This window comes from Ylistrum balloti, unplaced genomic scaffold (assembly GCF_031769215.1).
Source record: "Ylistrum balloti isolate Yb309-2 unplaced genomic scaffold, AGI_CSIRO_Ybal_v1 Utg370204, whole genome shotgun sequence".
Taxonomy (NCBI): domain Eukaryota; kingdom Metazoa; phylum Mollusca; class Bivalvia; order Pectinida; family Pectinidae; genus Ylistrum; species Ylistrum balloti.
In genome coordinates, this window is record NW_026782177.1 from 1,389,228 (window position 1) to 1,407,526 (window position 18,299).

Consider the following 18,299-nt stretch of genomic DNA (forward strand, 5'->3'; position numbering starts at 1 on the left):
ACAATAATTACAAAATGACGGCGATAATGGGTCTGATTATAAACTTTAATGTTTTGAACTTGTAAAAAGTATCAGCTTTCTGCACATTATCCAATGCTAATTCGTAATGTGTTTTCTTTCTTCACTGTGCAACCAATGTCAGATCCGTTAATTTGTACCATATCGAATTAAGCCTGTGTAGCTCATTAACTTCAATAGCGCCGATGGACCGCCTGATGCTTTTAGACGCCGAAATCGGGCTATAACAATACAATACTGATTTCTCTGTCAGATTACTACAATACAGAAACAGGCTATAAGCGTGTGAAATCCCGTGAGTGTGAACAACGTATGTTATTTGAATCGAGCATTGTGATTGGCTGATGTGGTCATGTGATCGTCTGACCCGCCAAATCTCAAAAGAGATCAGGAAGCGTGCCTACGTCTTCATATATTTACAGTTGTGACAGGTAAACAGTTATCATTCACGGGATATACAACGCACAAAAACACATTGGTGGACTTTAAGAAGAAACATGTTCGCAAAAGGACGGCGATCGGCCTTAAAGAGGAGGGATGAGAATATTATTAGGACTTTAACGTACCATGATTCTGACGAAGGTGAGCTTAGCCCCGGTGATGGCGATTTTGTGCGGTGTGGCAATCTGTTTTCGCCTTGCCAGTATAAGTCTGATAGAATTGACGAACAGCAATCGGAATTTATTGAAATTGATTTACCATCCTCACCAATGTCTAGTCCAAGGTCATCACGAAGTGTTATGAGGCGTATGAAACGATCGCCAATTCAGTTTACACTCGACGAAGGAAATGAGGGCGACGTCGACGACGATGAGCAGAGGGTACCGGCACCCGGAACGGCCATTGAATCGCCATGTCCTAACTCACCACCACACAATAGATTACGTGCTCTTAGATTATTCGATACACCACATACGCCTAAATCTTTACTTCAAAAAGCTAGGAGACGTCGATTAACAGACGAACGAATAGCAAAAGACAGGAAAAGACTAACACCACCTTCGGAAAATCGCGTGGAAGCAAATTTCAACCCATTCACACCAAATAACAACAGACCACAGACTGTGAATACCTCCATGAAACGCAACAGAAACCAAATGGAAAGGTAAAAACCAGATACTTTCGTAAATTTACTTTAAATTTCGTCTAAAATTAGATATGACGATAACGTTATATTACGTCACGGTAGGGGGAGGAGGGGGGGTCACGGTCATGAATGATGATTCATCTGTACAAGATTTGAAAGTTTCATGTGGCCGTTTCTGTCTGTAGTTTTGCTGTTTAATTATCGGTATTGATATTGCATACATGTTGCTAATGGACGCATAGAATGTATTAAACAGCTGTTGATCATGTAATATTCATGGTCACTTAAATCTTTGAATTGAATTGTGGAGTAATAATTTTTTCAACAGTTGGTATATTGGTGTGAAAGTTTGTTGCAAAGACCCAGAATTTATAAGACTGTCCTGCTCAATGATTTTTTTTGCAGACATTACATGGCATTTAAAGAATTAGGAAAAGGTTAGAATTTATTGAAATATCGAAAGATAAGCCCAGTAGGAACAAATATTATGGTCAGTATCTAATGGTATGCATACTGTAGTTGGTAAGGAACATCTTTGGAAATTGACTCAATTTTGAAGGACTTCTTCGTTTTTAACAACTGAACGCACTCAATACAAAACTCACATTTGACATTTGATAGACAACTTTTGTTCCAATGGTTTTTGTTTAAAGTGATTATTTTAACCCCTCACCAAAAAACAACAATTTCAGAAAGTGTGATATTATTGAAATTTGTCGAAAGATTCAAAACTGTTTGAACAGAGGTTGTTGATAACAGAAAACAGGAGTTTAAGTTGATGAAATGTATTGAACATCTATTGATATGGTGTTTTATACAGGACATATTCCTTCATATAAATTAAAAAAAACTATACATACCCAGACATTCTTGACTTTCTGAGGGTGTTCTGAACGAGAATGCAATTTCCACATTTTCTTGATAAGCATAATTTTGGAGTGTATCAAAATACCATAAAGGGATGTTACTAGATTGATACCATGTCATAATCGTAAGTTGGTATTTTTTTTGCAAATCAGCCAGTAACACTATAAATCATCTTCATTTTGTTTAAATGACCTATTTAATGAATTTCAATCAATATATTCCACTGCTCAAAAGATTCCCATACAAAAATCAGCTTCCTACTTGGCTAACTTGCATCAAACATTGGATATGACAGTCACAAAATAATTACAAAAATTTGAAATTTTAACATTTCATTTGTTGAAAAGCACATTCAATAGAAATTAAAGCTAGATTATGAGATTATAAAGGGCAATTATAGCAAAGTGTCAAGATCATGATTCCTGACAGAAAATTACATTACTAACAGGACTGGAGCTTATGATAAAAGTACAGTAAACTGTTCAGGACAGAAAGGAAGATTAAGGAGCTAAGATTACAGTACATAATGTCATGCTGGAGGATTATAGAACAGTAATTGCACTGTCTCCCAGTCTTGACATCCACATACATTATCTGATAACGTGTTGACAAGGGTTTAAAGGACTAAAAAGGTAGCAAGCTACAGTTACTTACAGCTTGATGATCAACTTCTGTCTAGAGACATTTGAGATGATATTTTGATAACTGTTTCCATTTTGTACATTTTGTTCATTCAATTTCAGAAGCATATTGGATGATTCTACAGAAGATGAGATTGAAGTCGACATGCCATCAACAAAGGTATGTCGTCAATGTATCACAAGAGGCAGAATAATTTCTGGTTTCATGTTCATTGATTATGTTCCAAATCATGTAAGAGATCATTTGGAAATTTAGATTGTAGTTTCTCAAACCCAGATAAAATTTTTCATCAATCACAGAAACTGTTTAATGCATCGAAAATTAAAACACTTAACATGCTCTAAAAATGTCTTCTTGTCTTGACAGAAAATTGCACTACATGAGATTAATACATCACGGTATAATGAAGAGTTTCATGAAGTATGTAAGCTTGGTGATGGAGAGTTTGGCAGCGTCTACAAATGCGTGCATCGACTAGATGGCTGTACCTACGCAATCAAAAAGTCCAAAATGCCAGTAGCAGGAAGTGTATATGAGTAAGTTTGTGTGATGCCAGATCACTAGAATTTGCAATAGCTCTATATAGACCTGAGGATTTTAAAGTACATGCAAAATAAACTAAAGTTACATAAATTTACTGTGTTAGTGGTATATATAATTCATGATTCGGATACCTGTATAAGTTTTAAGTGGATCTGCGATTTTAAGGGGATTTTGTCTTCTTTCAAGTAAAATCACAATAACTACTTGATATCTTCATCCTCATTTTTCAAATGTGTATTCTAAAATAAATTTGTGTTGTGAACAGGAGGAATGCAATGAATGAGGTGTACGCCCATGCAGTACTAGGAAAACATCAACATGTTGTACGGTACTACTCTGCCTGGGCAGAGGAAGACCACATGTATATACAAAATGAATACTGCAATGGTAAGTGAATGATAATTTCAAAGCAAACGTACAGTATTTGTGATTCTTTGGTCATGTTAAAGTTCAAAATTGCAGTGTAAGTCCAGTGAATACAAACACTGGTTTTGTGAAATGGTCCTTATCCTAATTGTGACAAATTTTAAGAAAGTTTTCATATAATTATGTGATTAAACAAAGAAAATGTGTTATTCAACCTTTTCATGAATTGCATATTCATTTAAATGTTTTTCAGGAATTTAATGTAATTTGAACTGTCTTGAATGTGTAGCATAGAAGACTGTACTAGACATATGATAAATTTGTTTGTTTGTGGTACAGGTGGCAGTCTTGCAGAGGTAGTTGATGAGGATAAGCGGACAGGAAGAGTGATGAGTGAGACAGAACTGAAAACCATTATGTACCAGGCTGTCCTTGGCCTCAAGTATATTCATTCTCAGAATCTCGTGCACCTGGACATCAAGCCTGGCAATATCTTCATCCATAGAAATCCCAAGTTCCTGCAGTCCCCAGAAAGTGGCATGGAGTCATGTGGAGAGGAGGACGAAGAGGAGGAAGCCATCATCTACAAAATAGGTAAGAAGTTAGAGAGTAATTCATATTAAACTGAGACTTAATAAAAGTATTGAGATTATCCTTTGATAAATTGTAAAAATGATGATTTCTATCAATGTTTAAAAAAAACCTATTGTTTTCATCATGACAATCCTTGTACTAAACTGAAGTGATTGTGATAACAAGTTTACACCTTGTATTCATAGTTTGTATGTCATTTACAGGTGATTTAGGTCATGTAACATCTGTGACCAACCCAACCGTGGAGGATGGAGACTGTCACTACCTCCCAAAAGAAATCCTCAGTGAGAACTTTGATCACTTGTCCAAATGTGATGTATTTTCTTTGGGTCTCACCATGTATGAAGCAGGAGGCGGACACAATCTGCCCCGCAATGGTCCACAGTGGCATAGTATCCGTGAGGGTCAACTACCAAGTCTACCACACTTGTCTTCAGAGCTTAACCAACTCCTCAAGGTAGTTTAATTTTTCATATTTTGTAAAGATTTGTTAAGCATAATAGATTATAGCTCTTTTTATAATCTAAACAAAATCAGATTCTGTGTAAATTAAAACAACTTTTTAAATATGAAACAAAATTATATATATTTATATTGAGACATGAAAGGTGAAATCTTGCAAGGTAGTCACTAAAACAAAATTGTAAAACAAGTTTGTAGACAAGATCTGGAGTGAGAATGCAGATTGAGTTTAGAAATGAATAAATAGTTGAAAGTAAAGTCTTGCATCAAACTACAACAGAAGACTTGTTTTACAGAGCATGGTGGACCCTGATCCTGTAAAGCGCCCTAGTGCAGCAGCTGTAGCCTCAAGTCCAATCCTGTGTCCGCAAGCCACTAAGTCACGTGCACAACTTCGACGTGAACTCAATGAAGAACGCTTCAAAAATCAGATGTTGTCTAGGTAAGCATAATCTTCAGTGGCAAGGCATACTAGATAATTATCTTTCAATTTTATACAAGAATGTGTTAAAATTTTTGGAGAAATAGCATGATTTCAATTTTTTTTTTTTTTGCATAATTTTAAATATATATCTGTTATGTTTCAGGAAACTTGTTGAAGCCACACAGTGTCTAACCAGAATCACACCTGCAAGTTTCTCCTCTAATGTAAACAGGAAGAGTCGAATGGTTGGAAACAAGATGAAAAGGAGTATGAGTCTTTCTGCATTCTGATCAGAAAAGAAAAAAAGTGCAAAAAATACTGTGTAGTTATCCTGCATGGAGACTTTAATATATACTGTGTACATACGAATAATTCTGTACAGCTGCCCTGGTCGGGAAGGAACTCTTATAGTGCACTCAATAATGTATGGAATCTAATGACTGAAGCAGGTCTTCTGTTTGTGATATATGTGATGATAAACTCAAGAAGTGTAACTTCTGTACCATTGTGATATGACTTTCAGGCTTGGAGAGAAGGCAGGAAGATTGCCGAGTGGATGCAGGGATGGGGGTGGGGGCAGTTTGATGCATGTTTGTGCATTTTCCCAATTTAGACAAATTCTGTAGAATCTTTTTCTATTCTGCAATTTTCAGCAATGAATGATACACTGTTTTATCTTAATTCTGTGTTTTGAATGTTTCTTTTTTTCTGCAATCTCTCATTTTTTAAAAAAAATTATTGATTCATTGTGTTTGGCCAAGCATAAAAATAACTTTCCTGCTGGAATATATCTATGGTACATTTTTATAGCATCAATCATAGTTTTTGGCTGTTATTTCTCAAAAGAAGTGGAAAACATTCATTTGCCATAACATGGAATTATAGATTTTCCTTTAAGGATATATATTTTGCCTGGCCTTGCACTCTATTTGTTAAAATTATTTCACTCATATCATGCTTGCACTTAACTTGTTGCCTTTCCTGAAATATATTTGTATTACAAGCAAGTTGATTGAACATTATTTGTTCTATGAAACTATTCACATTTTTATCATTAAATGATGTTCATCAAAATTATTAGAATGTGAAATTAGCCTAATCTTGGAATGGAAATATTACTTTGGCATCAGCATGTGTGGTTGTCATATTTGATGCACATTCATAGGGTGAAGATGATCATACTTGACAATTCAAAATTTATTAATGATGAACTTTGTGTTATTGAACAGAAAACATATTTGTATTTACCATCTGTAACAAGATTAATCAAAATTACTTTCATTCAAACAACTTTTTGAATTTGGTAAAATATTTTTTGAAGGGGAAGAGGGGTGTGTGTGCAAATTTTTAAAGTCAAATTAAGAAATATAGATAACTATTTGGACTCAAAAATAAATCTGTAGATTGCTGAATTCTTTGACAGGTGTATAGTACACTTTATTTGATGTCCTAAACAATTTCTATGATATCATTGCATGTGTAAATTTATACATGTACAGAGTAGAGTTTTTCACATGTAGTCTTTTTATAGCTTCACATCTCTAATAAAACTGTAAAATAATCCTTCAATGAAGAAATGTTTAAATAAACTTTCCTTCCTTTTTTTTTTTTAAAGCATGTCTGATTTATCTGTTTCATGTTTGTAATCAGTAACCTCAATCACCAAAACCATATATATGTACTTGTTAGGAAATCAATTTCAACAGCTTGGCTTGTGGAGAAAAAAGGAAAATTGTTTTGTAAATATTTACATTTTGAGTATTATTATTGATCCTCCTATAAATTTTTAGTATTTAGTACATAAATTATAATATTATTGCTGTACATTAATTTTGTAATTGTTATCATGTAATAGTATTATTTGACTTCATATCTGTATCAAAGGAAACATTTTTTCCTCCACAAGCAAAGTTGTTTCTAAGTTGTTATTTAGTTTCTATGGACTGGAGCAGTCATTTCTGTCAACATTATCAAGGTGCTGAATGTAATTTTTACAAAATAAAATTTTAATCCAATTTAATCAAATGATGTGTCTTTTATTGAAAACAGAATTTGTTGTATGATGGAACGTCATTACACTCCGTGACTGACAGAAGGTGTAATCTTAACTCATCACTGTTAAAATGTGGTATTTTCTCTTGCACGTTTTCAGCTTGTTTGGTCTGCATGGCCAAATGAGCTTATGATAAGTTGCTGCATCCCTCATCTGTATCTCAGGTGAGATGACCCTGAAAAAGTTTATGAAAAGAAATGGCTTTGTACTATATTCAAGGTCAGAGGTCAAATTTGTCAAACTTGCAACAACCTCTTAATAACTAAAAGACCTAAAATAACATCTAATAATATTTAGCTGGCTGGTTCCTTTGATGAAACCGAACAAAGGTTGCAAAAAAGAAATAACCTACACCTTTACCCGAGGCCATAGGGGTCAATTTTATTAAAACATTCACACAATTTCTTGATTAGCCTAGAATCATTATTTGGCTTGTTTCTGTGTTGAAATGTCAAAATGTGGAAAAACAAATCTCTTTGAACCATATTCAAGATCAGAGGAGTTAAATCTGTTAAAATTATCAAAAAAATTCATATTTACCAAGACTGTCAAAGATGTGAAATGATAAAAGTAATTCAGAAAAGCATTGAATACCAGGTGAGAAATGCAGGGTCATTGGTATGCAGGACCATGAAATTATATACCTGAATAAATATCAAAGGAAGTTCTTATTCACGAGACAGAAAAATCTCACTACTTATTTTTATGCGTCTCTAACCTTGGAAAGTATATCAACACTTCTTATGGGTTCTGCATTCCCTTGTTTTTTAGCAATCCATAATGCCTGTGTGAATTTCATCTAGACTTGGGTCTGGAATATCGCATGGGGAAGGCAATCATTTAAAAAATCAGGTTTGTTGAACTTCAAGGGACAGAGGATTACAGGGTGGGAACCATACACTAGAGAAAATTTCCTTTGGTCTAGAACGCATCAGTGGGGGAAGAGCAATAATTTCCAAGATAAATCAGGAAGATTTTTTCTCTGGATAGTTGACCATTTCTGAGTGATGTTATGTTATCAACCAATAGTTTTGGCTCATAAACATCTTGTTATGCAGCATTACCAAAATCATAAATGGGAAAGAAAAAGCATGTTGGAAATTTATCTTCGTCATGTGCTGACATTCTGTTACAATGTTTGCATCTTAAAGAGATTTTATTAGCCCTCTACTGAGGAAAAATCTATCTTGATTACTTACAGGCAACACATTTTATCAAATAAGTATTGTAATCAAATTTGCATATGACTGATTTACCATCAAAACTTGATCTTTGTATCTTTCCTTTCACATCTAAGTTAACTTTTAAAATATTTTTTTGTGCTTTTGCTTCTTTCTTGCTGTTTGTGTGTGTGTGGTGTTTTTTGTTTTTGTTTTTTTTTCATTTTCATTTTGTAACCTGACATAAAAAGCACAAGACTTGCACATCTCTTCAAAACAAATTTTTATTGTCTCAAATAATAACTGATTAATCTATGGCGTTACATAAAATATAGCTATTTGATTAAAACAGAAAACTCTCTGTTACTGCAGAAATATATATACTAAGATTTACAGTGTGAGATAACTGAACTGCTATTGAATGTGTGTGACCAGGATTCTTATTCTAGGTACCAGGTTACCTCCCTTGATGGTACAGTAACAAAGGCATTTTTGTTCAGCTTGAGGTTGAGTGTGTACTATAGAATGGGTCATTGTATTAGGAGATCTTGGAAATACTAAACATTAATGCATGCTGTGAAAGTTGTTCTTCATACTTGAATGGAAATATCTGGTAACTACAAACTTAAATGAAATTTTCACATGACGTGTATTACATGGAGTATCAAACAAATTGAAAATGATGAACACAACTCTGAACAGTTGAAGATCAAATATACATATTTTGGTAAAGGGAGGTAATTTGGCAAGGTAAATTTACGATGTACGTTAGTATTTTTCATCAAATTCATAGCACATGGCTAAACCAACCAGTATACTTAAAAGATACCAGTATGTTACATTATTGCACACAGTAACTTAATAATACAAACTGAAAAGCTATTGCATATATTACATCTACAGCATTTCTCATTAACACCATTAAATTCTCAAACTGGTTTACATTCTCTGTGTAATACTATACACAGCAATCAATCACAGCACTGTCACATGACTATCATGTGGCAAAAATCATACATAACATCTATTTATTAAGAAAACACAATTATTGAATACATGTATGCATAAATTAATATATTTTTTGCAAAGTATCACAGTATTGATGAAAAAACATACAATGTGAATCACCAAATAACTTTCAAAACATGCTATTACCAAATATTCTAATCATAGAAGCTTCTTTTTTAAATATATGATATGTTGAATTGCAAGTACATAGCTATGACAGGAAAAGTATATAAACGATTTTCTTCTGATTCATTAAGCATGTTTATCTGTAATTAGATATGTTAAAATGGAATTCGAGGACGCTACGTTTTAGGACAAAAGTGTTTAAGCACACTGCTAGATGATAAGATGAGTGATAAAATAGGACAGGAAATAGTAAGAACACATTTAACTATAATACATAACTAATACATGAATATCATTTATTGTTTTGTACAATACTTATTTAGATTTCTTTTTGCAATTGCACTTCAAAGAATTCGAGAGGAATGAGTCATAAACAGACAGTGGATTTTAAAAACAAAACAAAAATCACAGACATGTTAAAGTTTTGTTCAGAATAACACTACAAGTTCAATATAACATTTTCATAATGTATCTTTGAAATGAATCTAATGTGTCTGTTTTAAGATGAATCTAAAATAAATTTTTACATTATTTCAAAATCAAGGAAATAGTTTTTCTCTAGATAATCAAAATGATGTTATGTGTTCAAACAAACCTGAACAGGAAAAGATTGGCTGGTTGCCCTGATCAAGGGGAAATAACTCAGTATTTGTCCAAGTTAGATAAAGAAGAACTTGAAAAGCTAAATAAAAAAATATTTATTTTGCTGTATGGCTTGCTGAGACCAATCTTCTTTCTAAGAACCTAGAAACTGATCCATTTGAAATGGGAACAAACCTCCAAATGGCCTTACCAGTTAGAGGTATGGCAAAATAGGGAAGTCACAATTTTCTGTCACATGTCATTCTAATTTTCAAATGAGCTAAAATTACACAGACATATTCTAACGTATCTCCCACATCCAAAAAATACTATGAAATTCACACATTAATCAATTCCTCCAAAGACATTTCTCATCAAACAGTTCATAGTAAATTACCTGAATAAGAACAAATAAATAAGCCATTTTAATTCTTTCATGAAAATCCTTGATTCATAATGAAAGCGATATTGTCACAAACTATTTTATATTACTGATCCAATTAAAAACTAAAACACTGGTAACACTATCAAGATGGATGAACTACATAAACACTAAAAAAATGACTTTCTGACGCAAATAAGCAACTGTAAATTACCTTATGTATAAATACCAAAACATAACAAATATGATGTTTCTAACTTAGAATAAGAACAGGCATCAGAGAGGTGGGTGGTCCATGTGTCTGTAATCAGGAAACACCTGGATGGCTTGACCTATTGGCAGGAAGGACATGATAATGCTACACAGTGCCATGAAGAAGACAAGACCTGCTAGTGTCATCCTCAACCGCTTGCCTGCAATCTCCCACTCTGGCACCATATCCCATATTTTCTCCATTACAACCTCCTTGAATGCCCTACAAAATAAAATTATGTTACAGTCAATGTAAAACTGAGACTGATCATCTATTTATAAATCAGTATGTCTCGGTGTAATGTACCATGTATCTAGTTTTATGTGTGAATCTATTTTGATAACAAAAGTCATGAAACTCCAAATTGTAATATATGCCCATATCTACTGTCTGTCTGAGGTTGCAAAAATTGCGAACAGTCAAACTTGGAATAATTTTGCAAAGACTACATGTTACAAAAAACAAAAAGTTAATGTAAAGTATTACATAATCATGCAAACTTGAATGTTTAGATTTACAGAACTTCATTCCAGAATCAATTGCCTAAGCACTGCAGGCAGCAGCATTACTCATTGAGTTAAATAAATTGTAAATTTTCAGATAATGAGTCATAAGTAAACAGGAAACACTGTATAATGCTTTTAGATGTGTCCTGACCTTTCCTCTTCCTCAGGTGGACTGTCATAGTTATCCATGAGATCCTCCAGATTCTGGTTGATAGAGTTCTGGTGTTCTCGTAAGGACGAAAGTTCGCGCCCCATCTGAGCTTTGTAGCCTTGCTGAAATCTGTAATATACAAAGCCGAGGTATTTCAATCATTTTAAATTTCAAAGCTCATGCAATTTTATCACAGAGACTAAAGGGATATGATGTAGAACAATTTTTGTCCTTTCCACGTCAAAGAGATGATTACATTCAGCAAAGCTAATGAATAATGACAGTTACTAAATCTGGCCATGATTTCTGAAAGCTTTTTAAACTGAAATCATTCGATTGATAAGATATTGATTGCAAACAAAATTGGGCCATGACTTCCAAAAATATTGATCCAATTTATTGAAACTTTCACTATAACTTAAGCTCTATTAAAGCTTTCTTATATGAAATATACATAGTTTCATATGTAAAAAATCCTGGTATGTCATGTTGTTCATGGTATTAAAAAAATTGAAAACGAATACTAACCCTTTCTGGAACGCTTCCTCTTCCTTTGAATTCTGTTTACTTGGGGATTTGTCTGAATTCTCTTTGCTTGAAATGAGAATGAATGGTGAAATGATGAATGGATTATCAATCATTTCCTGAGAAAAAGAGTGTATTGAATCTTTCTCCGAGCCAAACATAATCTTTGAAGAATTCAGAACAATTCAAAAGAATCCTGGTGGTTTCCTATTACATATTCTGACATGATATACAAGGTAGAAAATATACTCAAAGTTGTAAATGATTTTCCTTTACCAGTTTCCAGATCTGTGACCACAAAGTGAAAAGCTTCCAAGACAATGAAAATTTGGCATAATAATCTGTCTCCTTATTTTACTTAAAGAAAAGTGAAAAAAAAATTTACATTCTAATCTTACACCAATGGTGATTGACTCAAATGTTTCGCTATATTTTGTACAAGAGTAGATCCTTTTTCAATTAGCCCTCTTTTTCAACTACTATACACATAAATTAAAATTTTTTGAATATATTGCAATGATAAGTGAAATAGTCCAGCTGCTAACTCAAAATACTAACCTCTCGGTTGAGTTCTCTCTTGATTTAGGAGGTGTGCCACTGACAGAGGCTTGTTTCCCCAGGGTGGCAGAGCCTCTTCGGAAAGTGTCTGTAACAGCATTTTTCATGGCCATAGATGCCACAGCACACTGGAAGCGCGATTTAGCATCCTGTATATCAAATAACAACTGTGTGTATGACATCATCGACTAGGATAATGGAAACTTTAAGTTACATTATTTTAACATAAAAAGTTTCTTTTAAATATGCAAGTCCACTACAGGAAAATTTATCAAAAGTTCTGACATTTGATATGAAAGGGAATTTTTATCAATCATATAGTGTAAAGCCTTTCACATAAAACATTCAATGGTTCAAGAAAATAAACTGGGGGAATTCCTACAAAGGACATATGGATTTTGCATTGTCAATAACGCAGTCATAGACCTTGGTTCATAAGTGTGGTTGAATTGTTTTGTCTTTGTGACTCTTCATATCAAATAAGAGTGGCATCACCGACAAATATCAGTATTCTGGCCCCACTTGTATAAAACATCTCAACTTGAGATTTCCTCAGCTTATATCTCCTTGAAAATATCTTGTATGAAAATTCCTCAAGGAACTTCAGGACATCCTAGCCGATGACTTCCTCCTGTTCCTTGAGAAAATTTTATACAAGCCGTTTTTGAGGAGATATCAGCTGAGGAAAATCTCGACTTGAGGAAATCTCAAGTTGAGATGTTTTATACAAGTGGGGCCAGATGACATTAATATTGTAGGAAGTAAAGAACTCTCCTTACAAGCTCATACTGTATGGCATGGCAGCTTAGACATAATAATAATAATGATAATAATAAACATTCTTTATTGAGGATAAAACATGTTTAGCCAAAGACTAATCTACCACATTGTCCTCTAAAAATCTTAGACCTGTTGTATGAGGGCCATGTAGCAAATATGATTGTCACATGACAACAAAGCATTGTAGAAAAATTTCCCAGCACAGCATAAGATTTGTTTTCAAAAACCTTTCCTTTTTTCCTCACTACAATCACACCTAATGTGTTTTTAAGTTTTCAAATAGACTTTTCCAAACACTGCAGGTAGTTACTTTTGTCAAAGCCTTGAAAAAATTCTATAAAAGTAAATGATATATGTATAGAGTATGTAAAGGGGCTTACCAATAACTGAATATAATGTATACAACAAAAAAATTTGTGACTAAATTTCCTGAATCGCAATACACCAACCACATGCCCTTTTTTTTTAAACTTCATTTTACAGATATACAACCAGAGACACACAACTAGCTATGGTTGCTAAATATATATATAGATCTACCAGAAAAAAAATCACTGCAACACTATCTTATCTAAACTCATTTCATACTGACTAACTAAACCAAGGGAATCTCATTCACCAGTTTTTTCTTCCATGGGAAAGGATACATTAAAAATCTTACTGATAGATTGGGAAAATACTTTTCACGTTTTACATTTAACTTTAAAATTTTTGAGATTTCACAAGACAACAGCATCTCAAAATCTCAAAACTTTTACTCACATTTGCTAGCATTGAATAGAAACAGAATATTGCAGTTCCTCTTTAAACCTTTCTTCTTCCAACTTTTTTTTGGAGAGTAAAGCCACTTGAGATTATTAGCAAGACTGATCCCAGTCTCATCTCGTTTGAACAAACCAATTAATTGCTGAGAAACTCCAAAGTGTAACATATAGGACTTTTTTCTTTTACCATTCTTGGCAGAGACCCCCTCCCTCCCCTCAACCTAGTTATTTATGGAATACAAAATTTAAACTTATTGCCTAAATACACAACTTAATACCTTTCTATGAACATATGAAAACATATGAATATGTGAGGAAATTGTTTTTAAAGAAGTTAAGTGCTTTTTAAGTTGATCTGTCCATGCAATTTAAAGGTCACTGAAGTCAATTAAAGGTGAAAAGGTCATCTAAGATTGATAAAAAAAGGCCAATTAAAGGTTAAAAGGTCATAAAAGATCATTAATTGTAACAGGTCTTCAAAGGTCAATTAATGGTAAAAGGTCATCAAATGGCACTTAAACATGTAGGTACACAATTTCATGCAATTTAATTAGAACTTTAGCAGTAGGTAAAGATAATCAATCATGTGATCTTATTATCACTCTGACACAACATAACAGATTTCCCGGTGAGGATATAAAAAAGGGTTACAACAAGTACACATCTAGAAAATTTCACACACATCAAACAGTTTATGGAATTGAGCAATTCCGTATAATTAAAACTTACCTGTAATAGGGGTTGACCAGTTTATTTGTATCTACATTTGAAGAATATATCTGAGCCATCAGCTTTTTAATATGTTGTTGGTGAATTTGATGACTGATCATGCATGCAGCATTCTGATTTCAAGTAACTTTCCTTTCCAGTAAAACATGCTATGCTATACGAGCCATTCGAGATACAAATCATGCTTTATTTCATTTTTGAAACATACTGACACATTGCATTCATGCACACTATGTGCTGCAATGTGTATTAGCGAGTGACCATTGGTCAATAAAAATTGAGAGTGACTATCAGTCACTTGGCAACTGACCGGGATAGATGGCTGTATATGACATGCTCACCTCTGAGTCTGGCGAGTCTTTCCTTGGCCAAGTTGGTTGCTTGCATTCCAGAGACATAGTAGAAGCATCCTATCGAGACATGCCAAGATTGTATGTATATTACTACAGCTAGCCTATCAGAGAGCTAACCAAAGCTGAGAGTTGTGTCTCCTAAATCTCAGGGATATGGCCATATACATATCTGGATATGGAGAATATTCATCACAACAACATTATATCAACATTATAGGGATGGATTTTAAAAACATACTGATCAATATCAATTGTAGGTATTTCAGAATAATTTAGCACTATAGTGTTTAGTAGGGAAAAGTATTAAGGCTTCATCAAACCCAGTTAAAATCTGAAGTATTCCATATCAGTAGCATTAACTACCAAGTGACCTTGACATTTGAACTTGAGGAAAGTTATACAGACCTTATTCACATGGTAAGTTTGATTTTTTTGGAATTTGAGATTTAACTTAGGTTAAAAAACAGGATTATCTAAATTGGCATATGAAGAACGCAGTGACACTAAACAATAAATCATATTCATTACTTTGTTAGAAGATATTAACCTAATCACCTTGTGACTTTGACTTTTGACCTTCAACAATTTCAGCCTTTTCATTTCTATCTAGTTCCATTTTCAAAACATGAAACTCTACAAGTACAAATTTAGCAAATGTACTTCTAAATCCTCAACAGAACGCAAAGTGACAAATTAAAAAGTAGCAGAAAATTTAGGGCACATCTGCATAAAAAACAAAGCATGGATATACTAATCCATGTTCAAAGAGTTACTGTGTACAAGTAGAAAGTACAAGTTACCTTAATAGTTATTTTGTCCCTTTTGTCCCCCTTTTGTCTTGAAAATAATTTAACTCATCTTTGCTTCCTTTTGTACCTGCTTTAGTTGGCCACTGCTGATAAGCTTAGGTGCAATTACTGGTGAAACAAGACTATTTGGTATATGTTGGATTGTCAAGTTTTGACCAATCACAGACAGGGAGACAACAACTAAAACAGTTTTGGCACAGAAAGAGGTCAAAGTTCACAGAAATATATAATCACAAGAAATATATATGTTTTGCTTGTATATATATTCTATAAAAAAAACCCCAGTAGAATAAATATATAATGTTTTTATAGATATGAACATATGATGTTTGATAATGAAATTTTTCTGGAACTTCTAAAAAGAAATCTACTGAATTAAGATGACGATACATGCTAAAGCTGCTGCATAACAATGCTATAGAAAATGAACCAATAAATATTTTGTAAACCGTGACCCCTTTAAAATAATTAGTGAAATTTCAAAGAAACTACATATATTGTGTCATTTAAAATTGAAATAATCAGTAAAAAATTTATTACAAGAACAAAAGCTTAATATTTTCAAAAATGTTACAGAATTGTTAGACTGTTCATAACTCTGTGCGTGTGTGAAGAGTTACAAAACACAGCAAAACGTGAAAGTGTTACAGAACCAAGCCTTACTTTTGCTGCCCACATTTGTTTATCACCCATTGTGGAACAACAAGAGCTAGGTATGATCTGAGAGGTTACAATATCAAATACAATAAACTAATTATATCATGGAATCTATTGGTCAAGACCTAATTGCAAAATTTGCTTCCAGTTAAAGCCAGATCTGTCATTACCTAAATGTCTTGAATTTTTTTTTGGACAGAAGTTTTTCCTGTAATTGAGAGAGAATGAAGTTGCCAGATTCCATAGTAATCCATATAAGTAGGAAAGGGATGCACAATTCCATCTGCCAGAAAAATGTGGGTAGAAAATTTGTATATTGGGCTAATGAAAATGTTTTGATACTTAATTTAGGTTTTGGGTGATATGATTTTGCCAGTATGAAATTGTACATCCCAGTATAAAAGATAGAACACTTTATTATGAGACTTGTGTGAATATTTTTGAATTGGAAATACTGAAAGAAAATACCATCGAAGAGGAGTGGGTGAAAGACGGTACACCTGTCCCTCCCAGAGCTCGAGGAATGGCAACCTCACTGACACGCCGGCCCTTTGTCTGAAAAATGTTAAACATTGAGATGCCATTGGATTTTGGAAACATGGATAATATTGTAAAGAAAATCATTTTTCAACCTAGGAAGAATGGTATTCCCAGTATAATATGAATTTAATTACCATATAGACGTATTCCTGAAATAACTTCCCTGATATGAAGCTTATAACATAAGCCAACTAAGAAGGAAGGTAATCAATAAATGACATTTGTATTCCTTATGCTGTAGCCCAACAGGTATACCTGAGAACTTCAACTAGGCTATTTAATTGACAAGATATTTTCTTCTTGTTTTTCTCTTTTTTCTTTTCAAAAGTCAATGGAGTACAGACTTTTTTTCTTTGAGAAATTCAGGAATTATTCTGCTTACAACATGATGTGAAGATTAAAAACTTTAATTTTCTGCATTTTAATTATTGATCATTCCATTACAAATCAAGCAATGTGAATAAAGCCTACGGTAAAATTATGGAAATAGTTTAATACAAACAAAACTTATCAAGATATTTACAGTAATCCTGACCTGTAATTCACTGGAGATCATTGAACCTCTATATGTGATACTTACACGTGATTGGAAGCCTTGACCTTGCTGGGACAGGGACAAAGATCTTTTACTGATGTGTGGAAAATCACCTACAAAATCATCAACACAAGAATTAGTCTAAACTTCACTAAACTAAACTTTATTTTTTTGAAAATTACAATTGAAAATGTATATATATGAAAAAAAATATATAAATATGCAAAATAGTTATAACTGTCAAGGCTGAAAATATGTGGTCATATGGAAATGACAAGTTTCTGTTTCTCCATACAAATCAATTTATAAGACAAATGAATACAACATGATGCAACTATATTGATTTCAAATGATATTTTTACAAGTAACCTACCCATCTCTAAACCAGCACTTCCAAAGGGTCGACTGTCTTGTAAAAGTTTTCTGAAACAAAAGAGACAGACTGTTTCAAAAATTTCAGCTAAGAAAGAGAATTTGTCACTGATGCCCAAGCTTTGGTTTGAAAACATCACCTTCAAATGAAGAGATGAAACAATGTCAACACAGAAGGCAAGAAGAAGCAAAATTTCATATCCTTAACAGAATATTAGATAGGAACTTTCAAATGACTTAAGAAAATGACTACAAGTACAGAGGTGTTGTCCTTACCTAGCTTCTTCCAATTCAGAGTTGACACGTTCATGCACCATTCGTATGGTGTCCACATGTGTAATCATAATCTCTATTGCCTTACTCATCCTCTTTTCCTACAAAATCATCAAAACAGATATATTACTTTCATGAATCCCAAAAATGAAAATCAATGCCCTCACACCTGTTGTTACC

At 33.3% G+C, this 18,299-nt stretch overlaps 2 protein-coding genes across 2 annotated transcripts in view; one reads left to right on the top strand and one right to left on the bottom strand.

The window, feature by feature from the left end:
* The first annotated feature begins 492 nt into the window (after nt 1-492).
* Nucleotides 493-5,710, top strand: LOC132551514 (wee1-like protein kinase 1-A). Its single transcript, XM_060215666.1, has 8 exons — nt 493-1,123; nt 2,716-2,773; nt 2,981-3,150; nt 3,423-3,544; nt 3,863-4,117; nt 4,321-4,574; nt 4,876-5,021; nt 5,167-5,710. Exons 1-8 carry the CDS (start codon nt 516-518, stop codon nt 5,291-5,293), a joined length of 1,740 nt encoding a protein of 579 aa, XP_060071649.1. The 5' UTR covers nt 493-515; the 3' UTR covers nt 5,294-5,710.
* Nucleotides 5,711-8,482: 2,772 nt separating this feature from the next.
* The window catches only part of LOC132551509 (inositol 1,4,5-triphosphate receptor associated 1-like), a 75,713-nt gene continuing 65,896 nt past the window's right edge, over nt 8,483-18,299 (bottom strand). Inside the window, exons 9-17 of the mRNA XM_060215661.1 lie at nt 18,123-18,220; nt 17,848-17,897; nt 17,520-17,587; nt 16,868-16,954; nt 14,922-14,990; nt 12,308-12,456; nt 11,753-11,818; nt 11,225-11,353; nt 8,483-10,789 (exon numbers count right to left, since the gene is read on the bottom strand). Coding sequence (XP_060071644.1) covers nt 10,591-10,789; nt 11,225-11,353; nt 11,753-11,818; nt 12,308-12,456; nt 14,922-14,990; nt 16,868-16,954; nt 17,520-17,587; nt 17,848-17,897; nt 18,123-18,220 — 915 coding nt within the window. The 3' untranslated portion in view covers nt 8,483-10,590. The remainder of the gene's footprint in view (nt 10,790-11,224; nt 11,354-11,752; nt 11,819-12,307; nt 12,457-14,921; nt 14,991-16,867; nt 16,955-17,519; nt 17,588-17,847; nt 17,898-18,122; nt 18,221-18,299) is intronic.